This window comes from Maylandia zebra, linkage group LG23 (genome assembly GCF_041146795.1).
Source record: "Maylandia zebra isolate NMK-2024a linkage group LG23, Mzebra_GT3a, whole genome shotgun sequence".
NCBI classification, from domain to species: domain Eukaryota; kingdom Metazoa; phylum Chordata; class Actinopteri; order Cichliformes; family Cichlidae; genus Maylandia; species Maylandia zebra.
The window spans coordinates 12,195,684-12,214,690 of record NC_135188.1 but is presented as its reverse complement, the minus strand read 5'-3'; the positions used below and the strand labels follow the sequence as shown (position 1 = coordinate 12,214,690).

Genomic DNA, 19,007 nt, shown 5'->3' with positions numbered 1-19,007 from the left:
TTCCAGGCAGCCTGCCAGTTTTCTCACTGGGATTTCAACAGGTAACCAGGGATTACTTTCACCAGTTACTGGAATGACACATATGTCACGGTAATCTAATAAGCACATGTCTGCCTGTGAAACCTTAGATTGCTTACTCTCAAGATACACTACTCATTAAGATGATACCAGCTGTTATTATGGCAGCTTATCTCTTGAGTTTAGGTTACGGTTCGTCTCTAATGGATAATTTATTTGTGTTGCTTTAGTAGTCAATTATTTTTTTATTGAGCTGACGAGATCCTCTGTTAGGATTTCACGTGTGGGCACCTGGGACCACTTCCTCTCATTACAGAGACAAAGAGAAGCATGGGTGCTTACTATGGTGCGGTCTATGGTATGCAGGTAGTAGGAAACTGGCTTTCCAGTCCAGGAAACAGAGCCTCTGAGTGGAGAAAGCTCCACCACACGCATAATTGTGCCAATATCTGCAGGACAGAAGGGAAGAATATCACACGGAAGTCTAATTGAGCCTTAAATATTATTTATTTTTTAAATAAATTGGGTGCTTACCACTCAAGTTTCGACTGTTGATTCTGAAGTTTAAAGGTGCAAAGGGTTTGGAGGATACAATTTTCCCTCCTGGGGAAATAGAAAAACAAATGCACAAAAATCCTTTACATGTGTTGTACACACCACAGCTTTTTCGGCTCATTACTTGACGCACGCATGGTAATTTACACAATCACTTTAACTATCTATGGATGGATCTCATGAGCCAATTTTAGCTTAATTAACAATGAGAACAGCTGAAGAATTAATCACTACCAACACTACAAAAACATGATGCTTTATATAAACAAAATACTACATGCACCTGCTTTCAAACTGCTTTTCTATCTTTGATTAATTTTCTCTAGTTTTCAATAAAGGGTCTCAATTCAGTTTTGCTGGGAAATTTGAAAATACCAAATTAACAGAGAGCAGACTGTAGAGATTAAAGAAAAAGTGGACACATCTCCTCAAATGATTTTTAAAAGAATGCTCTGATCCAAACATGACATACAAAAAGTGGTGGGTCTGAATATAATGCAGAAATTGTATGTTTGTGACTTTGAAGCTGAAACATTGTTGACTCTATAGAACACAAATTCATCAATGTGCCTAACAGACCGTCAGTGCAACATAATTTATGCTCAATTTTTCTGATAATTCTGATCAGAATTTAAGTGATGATCTATACATTTTCCAATTTAAGAGCCTTGTGTATGTCTGAGTGTTTTTTAACTGAAAGATAAAATAACGCAGATGTTTTCAAGTACAAACAAGTAATGAGTAAGTAGTGTAGTTATTAGCTGAAAAGTACTAACCTTCCTTCATGTTAGCAAAGCGCTCCTTCAGCTGGTGATCTACCTCTGGACCAAAGGCAAAGTTATTCACAAAAATAATACTGGAAAACAGACAAGAGGAAATACTTCACAGTTCAATTCACAGTAAAAATGGTTACCTCAGGATGTAATGAATGACAAAAACAGTTAAGGAGGTGATTTTCTGATTATATTTTGATTAGATTCAGATTCTAAACGGCCTTATTTGCAGAAAAGCATAAATGAAGATTTTGTCTTTCAGTCTGTCACTGTGATCAGGCTTTGTACACCACCTTGTGTTGGCGATTCTTTCTTTCCACTCTTCAGACAGAAAATCACCTCTTTCCAGCTGAAACAAATTGTACGGTTATGGAAAAAGTCCTGAACACCTGTGAATCTACAGAGCACCTGAATTTGTTTCTTCTGAACGTGTGTGCAATGAAAGTGCAACTTTGTCACACAAGAACCAACTTACTGTGTACTCCCCGTGTTTCTTCCCATACCATTTCATCCATTTTTTAAACTCTTTATGCATGGTCTGAAACAAAGAACAGAAACAATATCAGAACACTTGATACGAAAATTCAAGTTTTTAAAAGTCAAAATTATGATAAAGCGAGAGTTGTGGAGGCATTTCAAGAAAGAGAGGAAGTAAACAAATAGCCCCCAGTTAAAGTTTGGATACTGGTTTCTAAAAAACGCCCTTTCAGTTACCAGAATGACTCGAGCATGAGTTTCACACTTATGATTAAGACTAAGATTTTGAGTTGAATTTCCGCCCAGTCGGGAGACATTAATTCAAAGCAGGGATGTTTATCTGAAGCTTGGGCACTACTCACCAGTCTGTTACCTGCTCTATAGTCAAACCGGCACTGATTGCAGTCATACACTACAGTCACATTATGATAGAGCTGCTGGAAGTTTGAAGACCGCTTAAGGTTCAATCCAGCTGTGTCAGACATTTACAATCTTAATTGAACTCCGTTTAGTGCTTTAGTGCAAGTGTGGAACAGGTATATGCACCTTGTTTGGTGCAGCGTGACAGGGCAAAAAAATGCTAACAAAGAAACCAGTTTGAAGGCTGATCTGAAGAGGAAATAAACAGCAGGTGCTCTTTCTGCTAGACTACGCTCTAGTTTACAGCTGTCTATAGTAAGCTTTGGCTTTTCACTAAAACAAATCTAAACGCAGTGATCTCGTGCTGCTGGGTCTGTATATCTGTTATGTGAGATAATGGAGTTACCTCTGCATAGGTAGCTGGAATGTCTGCTTTCTCTACACCGTAGTAGTGTTTACAGTTGGTTGCTGCTGCAACCTGCAGCACCACCTGCCCTACTCCTGCAAATATGAAACAATTTCTTTAAAAATACATAAACACACCAAAGCTGCCAGACTTGCTATTTATGCTGGAGTTCTGAATCTTACAATTTCAGACATTTTCATAGTTCTTAATTAGCATTTTTATCCAAGTAACCACAAACACACTTTACTGGAGTACTTTTAAGAAACAAAGACAAACTTCAGGTGCTTCTACTAAGTGGTTAGTATAGAATGAAATGTATAACAGCAAACTAACCACTGCCAAGGTCAACAAAGGTGTCTTCTTCCATCATTTCCATTTCATCAATAATCTGGGCCACCAGGTCGAAAGAGGTCTCTCCGTACACCTCGGGGGAGAAGGGTTCATAGTTGTTGAGCTTCTCTGGGTCGGTCACTGAGTGGTTGTACACCTGCTGTAAGATATGTCTCAGCAGCCCATTGGAAGGACGCTTGTTTAGCTTCATGGGCTGGGTTGTCCCTTTCCACTGTAAAACAGGATTTGCATCAATTACATAGCGCCCCCAGAGAGTGCACTCCATCCCTTTTAGGAGTTTTCAGACTCATTGTAAACGGTATCATCTTAACGTATTTAATTATTTTTCACAATTAACCTGCACACATGATAATGACAAAGCAAATACAGGCTTTTTGAGTGGTTTGTACAACTGTTAAAAATAAAAGACTAAAATATCCCATTTCAATAAATATGTGAAGCATTCACTTAATACTTTTGCAAAATAAATAAATAAATAACAGCCTCAATTCTTTTGGGAAAGATCCCACAAGGTTGGCAAACATGTCCTTTAGATTTTTCTCTATTTTTAATGGTACAGTTATTTGAGCTTAATCCCGGTGGATGGCAAGTATCAGTGAACATTTTACGTTTCTGTCTGTTTTATGTAGTTTGGGTAAAAGCAAAGGATGCACATCCACCATTTTTTAATCGAATAATAAATTTGATAAATTGCTTCTCTGCACTTTGACACTGACATAAAAAATACATTATTGAAAAATATGTTCAGCTGCCTTTCTAAGGGGTTACGAGTCCCATGGACAGGATCCAGCTTGGCTGACTTTGACCACAAGTGCTGAGAATAAACCTTGCTCTTCTCAATGAGCAGCTCCTCCTCACAGGTGGTTTCAACTGCCAAAAAACAGCTACCATAGCCTATGTCAGTCCAAGACAGTGGCGTTGGAGTACGATGGGGGAAGAGACTACTTGGAGAGGCAGAAAAATGATTTTAAGGGCTGCCAGAAAGGCACCCTGGTCTGCATGTTGGCAAGCAAAGATAAGACAGGAAAGGCCCAGGCTAGTTAAATAGCAGAGACTACAGTTTACTAGTTTTTACTCTAATATTCATCAGCAGCTGTAAGACCTTACACAGACACATATCATATTTATGACCAGCTGATTTAATTAGCCCTGTGTTAGCCTTAAGATGGGCTTGTGAGGGTATATACTCTGACTTCTACCTTTCAACAGCTGGAATAGGCTCCAGCTCTCGAGGAATAAGCGGTTAGGGAAATGTACTGTTGTATGGACAGATGATTTAATTAGTGCCAGGTAGACTCCAGACAATCTTTAGAAGTTCCTAAGTGATCTCTGAGAAAAGTAGCATGCACCAGAAATCAATAGCAAAAGGTCTGAATACCTGTGTAAGTGGACTATTTCTTTAATTACTGCAGTGGAATGTAGATAAGACAGCACACTAAAGAGTTCTTACCAAAATCCAATAACTGAAGGACAAAGATAGACCACCTTAGAGAACACTGGCTCTGATATCCTACTATAAATACTCAAAACCAGAATAAACAGTTAGGGAAAATGATTCACAAAGGGCACAGATTCAAAAGAACCAGGTTTGTGACTAATGTGCAGCCTTCTCCTACAAAACAGCAAGGAACTTTTCACATATGGACTCACCAGTTGATGAATGCTGTCAATGGCCCTGTTGTACTTGTCACAAAGTCTCTGCATGCTCTCAAAGCTGGGAGAGAGAGGCAACACATAAAATATGATCTCTATAATTTAATTTAAGTAATAACAGCACATTTCTGAGTGAAATAATACAGCTCACATGGGTTAACCCTAACTATCATGACCTAATTTGTTATCATGGCTGGGTAAAATTAATCAAGTCTTTAAATCTGACTCATAAACTAACTAAACTAATTATCAGAGACATCAATCTAACCTTCTGTCTGACTCACAGACTTTGATTTTACAGATACTGATGACATTATTTTACCTCTTGGTGTCATAGTCAATGAGTACATAATTTTCCATTGCCAGTTTGAGGTCTGGGATTTCCTCACACACCCACCTATTAAATAAACAAACATAAAATCACTACTAAATCAGGTCTTTGACAGTCATGTGCATGTAGGAGTGTCACAGGACGGAAACATCGCTTACCGAATGGTCTCGATGATTTCATGAGCAGCATCATGGTGTTTATCCTTAAAAGGGAGGGAGAAAATATTACAAAAACCACACCGAGAATAAAACATTTCACTCAGCAGCACCACAAATTACAGCTTTTAGATGTCCTTAAACTCCAAACACGACCACTCAAAACCAGTCTAAACAAAACCTCAACACTGCTGAAGCCATGATAGTTTTAGAAGACTGATGTTTAAGTGGGGTGTATCTAATAAACTGACAGCTGAAAATAAAATACCCTAAACTGTCTTCACATCTGACCTTACAATACCACAGCTCAGTAAATCATAGGTCAAAACACTAATACAATCTCATCAACTGACAATCATGGGAGGGAAGAACTCCCTTTTAGCAGAAAAAAACTGTCAGAATCAGGCTCAGGTGGGAACAAACACCTACAGCGACCAGAGGGAGTGTGAGGGGAAAGAGAAGACAAATATTTAAATGGTAAATGGACTGAGTCTTATATGGCGCTTTTCTACGCCGGGAATACTCAAATACTAAAATAATACTCAAATATTACTCTATACAACATGCCACATTCACCCATTCACACAAGTACTGTCATCTATGCTGTTAAGTGCTTACTACCACTCACTCATTCATACCCTGACATATGCATCAGAGAGGAACTTGGGGTTAATATCTTGCCCAAGGATATTTAGGAGGAGCCAGGGATCAAACCACCAACATTCCGATCAGTAGATGACCTGCTCTACCTTCCTGAGTTACAGCCATTTACCACACTGAGTATTGTCGTAGTGATCATAAAAAGAAAGAGGAAGTTCCTCAGATGGTTCAAGGTCACCTGATTTAAGCTACATTAAACATTTTATGATGTAGCCTAAATCAGGCCTAATTTCAGAAGCACAGAGTCTCTGTCTCCTGAACCCAAAATGTTAGCTGGTTCCACAGTAGAAGGACATGATAGGATGAAAGGTGGTGCTACATGTAGGCAAATTGCTGACTGGCTGAAAAGCAGGCCTGAACAGGAAAAAGAGTGAATGGATTGGTACTCATATAGTGCTTTTGTACTGTGCACTTTTTACTACAAAGCTCCTTCACCCATTCCCACACACATTCATACAACATCTAATCACACTGATCGAAGCACTGGGTAAACACACAACGCCAGTATCTTGCACAAGGATGTTTCAACATGCAGCCAGAGATTGAACCACGAACCATCTTGCTGACAGATGACCTGTCCTATCTCCTGAGCCACTACCACCACCACTCAGTTTTTTAGTGTTTGGGAGATTCTGAATGTGCATTAGGAGGATTATGTGAATGCAATCGCAGAGAAACAGGGGTATTGCTTCATCACAGTAGCTAACCGCAGGGAAAAACTCCTGATATGTTTATGGGGAAATAATCAGTTTAACAGAGTGCTTGCTGAGCCAGTATTGTACTGAGCATGTGTTAGTATAAACAAGATGTGTGTAAATATATGGTCTGGCGATGTGCGTATGCAATGAAATGCTGATTAGCCATGGGCACATGCTGCTTATGTTAATTAGCCACGAGGAACTGTTCTTGTTATTAATGCATGTTAGTCTGGAGAACGGTGTAATGTTTAATATTCAGAGTTTCCTTTAACCAAATCATGATCCTGTGTGCAACCCTGCAGCAAATGCATTTATAGCCCCTAAACATATTTTATGACTCATGAGTCTTTTGCTGCATTAGCTCTGCAACGGATTGTGTAACAGACCCTGGAAAGGTCGGATTACCTGCTGAGCGACAGTGCCTGTTAAAACAGCATTTCCAAATCCAGCAGGAATGTTAATGAAACCGTTTTCTATTAAAAAAAAGACATCGAGTGGAGGGAAAGTAAATATGACATGCACACTAATATGTGTGAAGGTAAGGTATAAAACTGCTGGATGGGAGTTTTGATCATTATAAATATAATTAAAGAGAAATTACAACAAAGAAGAAGAGAAAGAGATACTGTTCAGTGCTCGCAAAATCGCTAGCCCGACGTCCCGGAGCTAGCGATATCTCTGGTCGGGTGACCAAAATCCATCTCAGCCCCGCCCGTCGGGTTATCATATAGCCTGACGGGCAAGGCTGAGATAGATTTTGGTCGCCCGACAGGCGATATCGCTAGCTCCGGGACATCGGGCTAGCGATTTTGTGAGCCCTGCGTGTTGATTGCGCTCTTATTTCCTGAGGGTGTCTCCACAGCAGATGGATCTGCATGTTTGATTTGACGAGATTTTACGCCAGATGCCCTTCCTGACGAAACCCCTGCCTTTGAGATCATTAGTAAGAGTACAGCAGCTTGTGACCCCTTAAGGCCGGGTTTGTGTCTCCTCCCAGGACTGAACCAGGGATATTTCACATGTAAGGCAAATGTCCTAAACATTTCACCACAGAGCCACAAAAAGACCTTATAAAGAAATTATTTGAATCTTATTACCCAGTTAACGTGTGTTTAAAATAAATTAGTATATGTATCTGTCTTAATGTACTGTTCTAAGATGAGTTTTTATGAATTTCAATAACATCTGTTTGAGATGTTAATGCAGACTGTATGTGTCTATTTGAATGTATATAGGAACTTGAAAAAAATAGCTGATGCCAATGGGAACCCTAATGAAACTGGAGAGGCTGAAGCTATGCTCATGCTACATCCCGTGTCTCTGAAAATCACCCTAAGTTGGTCAGAAGCAAACTTGAATAAGATAAAAATCTATTGTATTTTACACATGCAGGGAAATTATATTCAGCAGCTCTCTGTGAGTAACAGGACTCAAGTTGCATCCAGCACACAGGCTGCCTAAGCCTGTTGCCTGAGCTGACCCACTGACCCACTTTCCGTCTCCTGCTTTGCCAAAGAGAGCCTCTGCTGGAGAGAAAGAAAAGAAAGAAAGTAGAAAGGGAAAAAAAAAAGAAATCTGAAGGTGAAAGAGGACAAAGGCAGGGAAAGTGAAAGCGAGAAGCGAAAAAAGAACTGTGAAAGGAAAGGGGGGCCTGAGAGAGGAGGAGAGCCTGCTATTTGTCAGCTGTTTGAGGCCTGGCACAGCAGCATGAGCTAACGGCTCTCAGCTCTCAGCCCACAGCTTCCAGCTTCCCGCTCAATACTACCCGCCAATACTACGCAAACTTCCGCCAAAACTAAAACATCCATGCGCACACCCTGAAAGAACCATGGCTAGACAGGAGATCTGTTAGCGGAGCACAGCAGTTAACCACATTATGGAGCTAACTATTAATGATAATGAGCTACAAATCTTCCTAAAACACACATGAGCAAAGCACTGTGTAGCTCTTAATATGGAAGCTATACAGAGTATGAAGTGAGCGAATCAGATGCAGCAGGGGGAGGTCACCTGCTCACACAAAGACGGCACACAGCAACACCAGTAGAGAGCTGCTGCTAAAAATAAACGCCGTCTGAAAGCTAGACTCAGACAAAAAGAACAGAGGACCCTCCTCTCCTCCCCACTGTGGGTTCAAGTGACGCACGTACTACTCCTCCTCTCCACACTACCTCTCCTCACAGATGCACCGTGGGTGTAGGGGTTTTACCCAAAACACTGCTCAACTATCTACACCGCAACACCCAATGAGAACAAATGACCAAGGTCAGGCTTTGTATAGAAATTTGAATACATTTTATTTATCAAATGGCAAAAAAGTAGTAAGATGAAAGAGCCTTTTTGTTTTAGCTATATCGAGACTAATCAAGCTTATTTATACCTCCATTTATGCACATAAGAATTATGCTCAGTCACCACTGATTTTGTAACAAAGAAGATCAAACAGACATATGAGTCAGATGTCAGTATTAGCATTTACTGCCTAAGAGCACAAGAGATTAGAGCTACAAATTTCTATGACCAATCTTTATCTGTTGTGTCACATCAATTTTGTGCTGGCTAAATACTCAGATGGTGCAACAAAGAGCTGAAAAGCTTTAAAACAGCTTGGTCATTTTTTAAATGAAATTTGTTTTTGTTTTCCCAGCACAAAAGGGCCAATGAATAAAAGCTACTTTAGTCCGCTCCCTTATTCACAAGGGGCTGCCACAGCAGGTAGCTCCACATGTTTGATTTAGCAGTTGTTTTATGCCGGACACCCTTCCTGGCACAATTCTAAAGGCATCGGTGTCTCCTCCGAGAATCAAACTGGTGATCTTTCACTTATTAGGCAAATGTCTAAACCACTACAAAAAGGGCGATGAATTAGAAATAAAATAAAAACTGGTGCCAGTACTCCTCACTAGTATAGACAGCATAACAGTTGGACATAGCCACCTCGATGTCATCCACTGGTTTGTGAAGTCCTGTTATGAAGCCTCCAGCTGAGCTTTTTCACCGTCGCCATCTTGGTGTTTTGAAGCCAGATGTGACGAGCAAGAGGTGGATATGACTGATCCTTGATATGCTCATAGCTTATCATGGCCCTTTCTGACTCTAAATCATTTTTTATAAATTAGGCTCAAAATTAATCAGTTGAAACTAGACACTGAGGCCATCAGTCTGATCAGCACAGTGTGTACAGAGCTTCTCAATGAAGAAGGAACCTATTTCTTCCAATCTTTTCTGGTATTTTTGCAACCAGACTTAGCCCCCTGGTGTTACAAAGAACACAGGCTTAAGGCACTCTAGCATCACACTTTAGACAAGGCAGGCATGTCCATCTTTGATAACATCTGTGGATATCAGCCAAACTCGTAATAATGATATCAGTGGTGATACAGAATTAAACAATCCACACATTCCTACTGATCATACACCAAAAGTACTTAAAACACCAGCGTATCTCTTAAAAGTGTTGTGTGGGGCTGCTTAGTACCAATACCTAGAACCAGATGGATAAAGAGCTGCACCACACCAGAGGTGCTCTTCATATGGAAGCATTTACAGATGCACAGATGTGGGGATTTAGTGAGCAAACAGCAGATGAAAGACTAAACAAAAGAGATCAGAGAACATCTTCTTTGCATTTTTTCCTATGGGCTTGGTTCACTAAAAGCACAACTTACACATCAAAAGCCTGTAACACCATGTTGTGTCTATCATACACAGATAGCAATGTGCTCGTGCTCTGTAGGTGTGATAAGCAATCCTAATGTGGTGCAATGTAGGAGTGAAGAGTAAATGGAGTGGGATCTGCTGTTACCACCAAGAAGTTCAACAAAGGGAAAACACAATGAGTTTTAAACGTGACTGGGAACACATACTTGTATGTGAATTCTAATAATACAGCATTGCTGAACAGGAGCAGGCTCATATCTTCCTCCCTGCAGACTTGACCATATGGACAAGAGAGGAAGGGAGAGGAGAGGGGAAGTGTTTCCCCCTTTGAAAACAGGAGGAGAGCACCGCATGAATGGGCTCCATATCACACAACTCCACATGCATCAGCTGTTTCTAATTCAACACATGACAGTATAAATAGCTCACGCAGCCCAATGATGTATTAAATTCCTGACATGTTTGTCCTCCTGTTTATCTTTGCAGACCATAACATAAGGAAATGGGAGGAAGGGAGGGAGGAACTGTGAGTGTTATCAGAGTCTGGCATAGTGCAAAAAGGGAGGGTCAGCTCTGTCAGGCAAAGCAGGGAGGGAGTGCCTGATTGCATCGACAAGCAACTCTGACTCAACAGAGACTGAAACGGGTGATGGGACAAACACACTATGATGGAAGTGAAATAACCAGACTGACAGACACAGTGCAGCGTGGGGGTGGGGGAAAGCGCCACAAAGAGACCCCACACACGCATTCTCATAAACTCCGCTATCTTCTCACCGCAATTACTATAAATGAGAAAGATAGTTCAAACTAACTACACACCACTGAAAAGGACCACAGAACTTACAACCGCTTCCCCTTCCGCTTATACTGAATGAGTCAACTGCAGGCACTGACGTGCTGACAGCTACATGGAAATAAAATTAAGAGAAGAGAGAGAAACGTGTCTCTACCAGGCATGATTGCTATCACTGCACAGAGCAGACTGACTGATGGGGGTGGTGGGTCCACCTCATGTACAGAGTTAACCCGAGCAAACACAAGTCAGCTGCTCTCGCTCCTAAAACTATGCTGGGATAACACACATACATACACACACAGAAGGCAGTCTAGGAATGCCAACACTGCTATTCAGATGTGTACAGACAGGAGTTCAAAAACCTACTGTGTAACCATCGGAGATATGGTGTGGTCTATGTGAGCAGGGAAAAAATGTTCGGCCATAAAATAAGTTAGGGACAGACTAACAAAACGGTGGTCCAATTTCAAAACAACCTCCGATCAGTGGCTGTCACTGTTAGTTTTATTAGCTACGGTCAAATGTGCCGTAGGATCTAAGTGTCTACAGTATGACAAGGAAAGAACGGATTGAAATAATCCAGGTATACCATCAGCCATGGCAGAAGGCTGATACAGCACGTCTGTCACCATCCCAACCAGTATGACCCGATTCTCCGGACGAGCGTGCCACGGCTCTTTCTGCTAGCTAGAGTTAGCGCACAGCTAACGCGGCTAACAAAGACTAAAACAAAAGGCAAAGCTTAAAAGCTACAAAAATTAAGCTTTAAAGTTTAACACTTACATATACTGGTAACGGCCATGGATACCCAGCGGGTTCTGCTCCAACCGGCGATTTGAGCTTGAGCTCCAGCTTTTCTCCCATCCTACACTTCACGGCGGCTTGGCTGTGGTGGATAGCTAGCTAGTAACTGCTCTCTGTTAGCCAGCTGGTCGGTTAGCGAGCGACTTACAACGAGAACATTTTGTAAGAAAAACGTTCAAACGCGTAAAATTAAAAAAGACGTCGACGCTGGTTACGTGGCAGATACACTCACGATGCGTTCAAGTGTATAACTGGATATGACTCGCTGTTCTATTTTAAATAAAATGCCTTTTTTATGCCCACTGGCAATAACACCGATTCCGTATCGCCGCCATCTTGCCCGGCATGAATACTTATGGCAAGGGGCCACTGGCAGCGGAGGGGACGCAGACGTCACTGAGCCAGCTCACGAGCAAGCCACCCCTTCCCAAGCTGCGTGAGAACACCGATAACATCACGACTTTTTTTCCATATTAACGCAGGAATATTTACGCAGAGCCGGCAGATACATGATAAATGATAACAGTTCGTTTTAATGCTAAAAACACATTCGACTCTGATTCTCAACATAATACACTTTTATTTACCCATAAATTATAAATATAAATTATAGCTTTAAGTAAATTAAATATAACGCAAATAACAATGCAACGAGTACTAATAAACACATTCTGTTTTACACGTTTTTATGTACTAGGTGTTGTTATAGAAAGTTTATATACAAATTCAATATAAAACATTGGAAATTAGACCTAAATATTATTTTACCAGCCTTTAATTCAATTCAATTCAATTTTATTTATACAGCGCCAAATCACAACAACAGTCGCCTCAAGGCGCTTTATATTGTAAGATAGATCCTACAATAACACAGACAGAGAAAAATTCAACAGTCATGTGACCCCGTATGAGCAAGCACTGGGGCACAGTGGGAAGGAAAAACCTCCCTTTTAACCGGAAGAAGCTGGCTCTTACACATATCCCTGAGGTACACCAACTGTATAATGCAGTTTGCTCATTTCCTAAGAACAGCTAGAAATGTGTAGGGTTGTATTTTGGAATCTGTATCGAACTCAAAGAGCTTTCCAACTGTTTCTCTGTCTATACTCGAGGACTCTGTCACCCAGTGCTGATGTTTTGGAATTTTAATTAGGTCTTTACTACTACTGCTACTAGTACTACTAATAATAATAATGATAACTTTTCTTTTGTTATCATTATCTATTTGAAGACTACCCCTGTTAGTTAATTTGAGCACAGATCTGTAGCTGACTATAGGCAGAGATGTGCAAACACATGCATTATCAGCAGCCCAGAGTCTGGATCAAAGGCCTAAATGAAAAACTCTGTCAGTACAATATTTACCAAAGATTGCTGTTGTTCACAAGACTTACAGCTTTGCCCAGGAGCCTCAAACATCTGCATGTAAAGACTTTAAACGGCCCGAGGAATTTCATTTATATTTTAAAACTAGTAAGTCGGTTGGCTGGAAAACAGTTTTATAGAACAAAACCAGCTGTTTGATATGTATGACGGAAATACAGAAATATTTCTTAAGGAAGTTCTTCAGTATTTATGCAGGCAAGTATCTACCTACCTATGGCTCTTTATAAAACAGTTGTTTATACACTTCTGTGCACTTGCAAAACAGTTAAACATGGATATGATGTGTAAGAAACTGGGCACATCTCATTCAAAATTGATGGTGTAGTTGGGGAGCTAATTATAGTAAAATTGTTTTTTACTTTATGTGTGACGTGTCCACAGTGAGTGATGATTTATAATGGACTGTGGTTGAGGAAGGGTTGGGTTACTACCCGGTCAAGTCACCATATAATTTTCATAATCTGTGTGCCTGTCTTTTTGTTCCCATGCAGCACAATGTTTGCTGAAAAACAATACAATGCACTGAAGGATGTGCAGAAGCATCTATGCTACTGTAGTCATGTGGACTGAGGGCGGTTATGGGAGAGACATTTATACTTTCATGGGTTATGTTGCTGTATTTTTTATTGAATGAGAAATTACATGTGAGGATAAGTGGATGAGCGAGTACACAGTTTAAACAATAGATAGAGCGAAGAGAGAAATAACCTCAGCTCATTCACAGAAAAGTTGTCTGATTCAGCTCAACAGAGCCAGCATTGTTTACAAGAAGGTTCAGTCATCTATAGCCTGAATGTGAACAGAGACTGTAGTTCAAATTTCTGGCCTTTAGCCACAAAACTGCACCGTACCAGATAGACTGACAGGCTATGGTATCTTGATTTTGAAAGCATTAGATCCAAGAAAAATAGCTATGACTGGTGAAGTGGGATGTTTCTATTATACTCAAAGAAGTCATATATTACCATATAAATGGGAATGTGTCTGCCTGGTGATAGACGTCTCTTTTGCCAACTGATGATGAGGATGCAGCATCTGGATGGAGATCAGCAATGAAGGAAGAAACCTCCTGATATTAGAAATGACCCTGAAGGTCAGGCAGTCGATATGAAGCAGAAACCCGTCCATAATAGAGGAGAAGACGCAGCAAGCTGCCAGTTTGGCTGGTGCTGCAGAATGAATAAGAGATAATCAAGATGGTAAACTCCCAGGTCAAAGAGCACTCAAGAGAGTATTATGGGGAAACTAGCTTTCCCTGGTGGATTCTGTGGTTAAGACAAAAAAACAAACAAAAAAAAAAAAAAAAACACAATAGAAATTTCAGTGAGACGAATGCAGCTGGTCAAAGCTTGAAGGCTTAGCAGATGTTTATCGCTGCTTCACGTTCACCTGTTTTGTCTGAGACCATTTGCACTAACCCTCTCATGTATCTGAGAGATGAGACTTTTCACACCTATGTCAGAGCAGACTTATAGTGCCAACTTTGAGGAACCACTGATGCATTTTAAAAATGCAACTGTCATCACACACATCAGCTGCTAAAATCAGCAATGTTTCAGCCAACTTAGGTGTGAAGACTTTCCTAAACAAACATTCAGCTAATGGTAAAGCAGCTGGTTTGTTTTTAGAATCCTCATTAGCATGAGCTTTATCTGTAGCTATTATAAGTGTCCGTATACTTAAAGGAAACCAATTATGCTCATTTTTAAACCTCATATTTTCATTCCTGGACTCTGTATGCTCCTTATTTATCTTAGCAGCCCCTCAATCCACCCAGAGTAACCAGCGGTTACCATTTGAGGGCTCCGAGTCCACCCACTGTCAGAAATAAACTGTTCTAGCTGCTCCGTTTTTAAGGTCAAACACCCTTCTTCTGCTTGGCTGCACTTTTTAAACAAAAGAAATAAACACCGAGTGTGTGGGGCTTCCTCTGCTCACCTGGTTCTATTAAATTCAATATAATTTTATTTATACAGCACCAAATCACAACAACAGTCACCTCAAGGCGCTTTATATTGTAAGGTAGACCCTACAATGATACATACAGAGAAAAACCCAACAATCATATGAACCCCTATTAGCAAGCCCTTTGGCGACAGTGGGAAGGAAAAACTCCCTTTTAACAGGAAGAAACCTCCGGCAGAACCAGGCTCAGGGAGGGGCGGCCATCTGCTGCGACCAGTTGGGGTGAGAAAAGGAAGGCAGGATAAAAGATGACTCAATGACATCACACAGAGGGCAGAAAAAGCTGGTCAGAGCAGTGTGACGGTGGAACTGCTGGCTCACATGAATTATCCGTCTTTGAAATTCTGGCCCCCTCTAATATTAACATCCACCACTGCATAATAAAGCCTTTTAAATTCATCGATTATGCCATGCCCTCGAGTTTAATGCCAATTACCTTCAATAAGAGTCAGCCCTTTATTTCAACTACGGCCTACATTTTCACATGAAAGCACTAGCTCGCTCTGTTAGCACAGAATCTGAATAGAAGCAGATCCCTCTGCAGTTTTCAGCACAGAGAGAGAGGGGAGGGGAGACCTCTGTGTGTAAACATGTTTGTGTATATGCTGCTGTATGTTGAGGAGAGGGGGAGATGGCAGCTTGCCACAGTGAACTCTCTGACCAGCCCCCCTCCCCTCCAGCTCCCTCAGCAGCTCTGAGGCCAGCTTCGGGATGAGAGCCATGCGCAGCGAGGCTCAGGCACAGCTCAGCCCAGCCAACTGGAACGCAGTCGCTATGTAGATTTCTGGGATCTTTCACAGTGTGTCAGATTACAGCGAGCCTCGTCCTGCGCTGCCTGGCTGGAGCATCCTCTGCTCACGCTGCCATGCCAAGGCCTTTTTGGGATCCACGTTTAAGTGTCAGCAAACACACATTCACAAATTATAAGAGGATGCCAATTAGACACAAGACACACGTAGACTACAAAGTGGAAGCTTTTAACTACTTCCCCTTGCAACCAAATGGATCCCCGAAGGTGTCGCCGAGCACACGTAAGGGTTTACCGACGAAGAGAAACAAAGAAATCTGGGACACCGCATGGATCTAAATATTTCTAGTTAATCTGCTGCCTTCATGGACAAAGGCGAGGCATGCCAGGACTGTGTGGAGGCTGGGGAACCCAACAGTGTGAGACTGCTGCCATCCAAAGGATAGCTGCTGTATTACAAACCAGTCGATTCAGTAATTGTTACCAAAAATAAAAAAATAAATAAAAAAAAAATTAATGATTTCCTTAATTAGAGAAAGTGCTTCAGTAATTTGAACTTCCACAAACATGTTTGTAAGCTTTAAAAAAAAAAAAAAAAAAAAGACTTCATCATCTGTATGATTAAATATTCCTGACCCCATGTGGAAACAGCAGGAAATGTAGCACCATTACAATAAAGGGCAACAACAACGGATTCAGAATTTCACAAATAAAGATTTGAAAGAATTTTATTATTGAAACAAAGATCATCTCAGTCCCAGTCCCTTATGGTTTTCAAAAAGCGTGCTTTGGGTTTTAGCGCCAACATTTCATGACTGTCCTCCAAAGCCCTCTTTGCTTATACAGCAGCATGTATATACTGAAGGGAAAAGGAAAAGGGGGAAAAAAAAAAAATCAAAACCTATACAAACAGATCATTTTGGCACAATCAACTCGTACATGGTAATCCTGTGCTGGCATATTATTACCAGTTTGCTCTCCATTGGATCAAAATATCTTTCACTGATAAACTCATTCACGATGGATTTTGACCAGAGAGGGAAATACAGTAATCATGTCTGAATCTTTGTAGAAAACAAGGTACAGTAAGAGTGACTGAAAGTCTTTGTTAAAAGGTGTAACGCTCGGTGTTGCAGAGTGTTGATACCAGTAACAAAACATTCCTCCTCACAGACTTCCGAGTCCCAGATCCAGCCTCGGTCTGAACCCGGCAGCATTTCTAAGTTCTGAACTTCATGTAGTGTTTGCATTAGGAGCAAGATGAAAATCTGAAACCTGACAAGTCCAGTGCGAAGCTCTGACCCCTCACAGGGAAACACTGAAGAACTTCCTACTGGATGGTAAATCAGACAAAATTAATGAGAACTGGAAGCGGGGAATTCTGTGATGTTGGCAAAAGTTCCTTTGCCAACATTTGGTAGAGCGTTTTGTGTCATCCCACTCAGTAAGCACTTTGGTATACATGCTGGTCAGAGTCACGTCTACTCGATTACATGATAATACAGTCGGACTAGGCCTCAGCGTGGATTTTAATATCCTTGGGCAGTTTTTTTTCTTCAAGTAAAGATACAAAGACTGTTCATTGTAACTCATTCATAAAGCATGCACTCGGATGGACAAAGAAGTGTGTCGATTGGACAAAACCCCAAGGTAACAGCAAGATCAGAAGAAAAAGTGCAGATTCTCCATATTCACGTAAAAAGATCGATATAAGAAACGCACTTGCTGACGGCGCTCAACGTTTCTCGGGCATCTCGACTCGATGCTGACCCGGGAAACTGATTTTTTGGGTCGCTCCCTGTAAATACTTGACATCACACTTGGAAAAAGGCAAAAAGTGGTTCTCCTCTGAGCAGGAGGTCCACCGGGCTCCACTCGGAAGATGAACAAAAATGGCTTCATCTTAACAGTCGTCTCAGATGGACTAGCATGCGGGAAGATTAGCAGACAAAAACAAAAGTAAACATGATCTGAACACAACTGAAAGTGATAATGGTGCACAAGCCGAAACTTCCAAAACTTCCCGGAGATGAAAAGAAAAAGGCTGTAGGTCTGCATCCCGTCTGCTTCAGCTTACAATTCAAGGATCTTCCGTAGTGCGAAGAAGGGTAACACTGACACCGAGCTCCTCAGAAAACTCGGACACATTCTGTTGCTACAAAAGCCGTAATAAACGGGAAAGACGATTCATTAACAGCAGAGAATAGTTTCTCACTGACGCAATAACTGAACCACAACTTAGGACCACTGCAGGAACAGAGCTCAGGAGTTCGTCCTGAAGGACCGCAAACCCGAGCCCCCCCCTCCTTTAATACGCGTGCATATGATTTTAGAAACGAAAAGCTGAACGCACAAACCCGCGTGTGACCGTGCGCACCGGTTTCAAATGAACAGTAATATCTGCATCTCTTTAAAAGAGATAAATAAAGAGAATAAAGTTATCCCAAAAGACTGACAGACGGGCAAGGCAGCTTCTGGATAAAATACAGGCAGACATTCAAAATGTGAGAACAGAAGCTTTAAAGTACTGATACAGAGGAGTGTAAAACAGACTCCTCCCCCATTTTAATATCCAAAATAAATACAAAGAAATAGAGGTTCGACATCTCAACCATTCATTTTTCACTAAGTGGGGAAAACTTTTTCATCATTCGTTTAATTTTTTCTCAACTCAAAAACAAATTCATTGCATTTGGCATTCAATCTGCAGCTTTCATCTCCGTGTCCCTCCTGTTCCCAAAGCAGGAAAAAGAATTTGGAAATCTCCCAAGAACGTGGCAAAGTTTCCATGTTTGACACTTTCACATCTCTGAACTATAAGCAGGGTGTGTAGAAAAACAGACCTGCACAGAGCCACATTTTCTGGATGCACACCAGGCTTCGCCTCATCTCCACAAAAGAAAAAACAAAAGAAAAACAGAGCGTGTCCCGCTTGGTTCCCACTAGAGCCTTTGGCCCCGATGAGAGGAATACTCCCTTCATGGCAATTTTTTTCTTCTTCTTTTCTCCCCACACAAGCAGAATCTGGAGCTTTCCACCATCTGCTCGGCTTCCAGAGATAACAGGGAACACAGTCTAATAACCACTTTTAAAGTTGCTGTTGATCGTACTCCGCAATGAGTTTCTTAATGTGCGCCAGTTTGTTGTGTAGATATTCACAGCGGTTCTTCTCTTGGCTGTAGTTTGGATTAGTCTGCGATGGAAAAAG

At 41.1% G+C, this 19,007-nt stretch overlaps 2 protein-coding genes across 4 annotated transcripts in view; both read right to left on the bottom strand.

Annotated features, from left to right (window-relative positions):
- The window catches only part of dot1l (DOT1-like histone H3K79 methyltransferase), a 28,572-nt gene extending 16,503 nt beyond the window's left edge, over window positions 1-12,069 (bottom strand). For all 3 annotated transcript variants that reach the window (XM_004552728.4, XM_012919529.4, XM_004552729.4), the window contains exons 1-11: window positions 11,680-12,069; window positions 5,083-5,126; window positions 4,916-4,990; window positions 4,591-4,654; window positions 2,923-3,151; window positions 2,590-2,684; window positions 1,822-1,884; window positions 1,640-1,695; window positions 1,350-1,429; window positions 553-621; window positions 361-467 (exon numbers count right to left, since the gene is read on the bottom strand). In XM_004552728.4, coding sequence (XP_004552785.3) covers window positions 361-467; window positions 553-621; window positions 1,350-1,429; window positions 1,640-1,695; window positions 1,822-1,884; window positions 2,590-2,684; window positions 2,923-3,151; window positions 4,591-4,654; window positions 4,916-4,990; window positions 5,083-5,126; window positions 11,680-11,760 — 963 coding nt within the window. In that variant the 5' untranslated portion in view covers window positions 11,761-12,069. The remainder of the gene's footprint in view (window positions 1-360; window positions 468-552; window positions 622-1,349; window positions 1,430-1,639; window positions 1,696-1,821; window positions 1,885-2,589; window positions 2,685-2,922; window positions 3,152-4,590; window positions 4,655-4,915; window positions 4,991-5,082; window positions 5,127-11,679) is intronic.
- A 4,442-nt stretch (window positions 12,070-16,511) lies between these two features.
- The window catches only part of ell (elongation factor RNA polymerase II), a 37,223-nt gene continuing 34,727 nt past the window's right edge, over window positions 16,512-19,007 (bottom strand). The window contains exon 12 of the mRNA XM_024798551.2: window positions 16,512-18,992. Within this exon, the coding sequence (XP_024654319.2) occupies window positions 18,888-18,992 (105 nt within the window). The 3' untranslated portion in view covers window positions 16,512-18,887. The remainder of the gene's footprint in view (window positions 18,993-19,007) is intronic.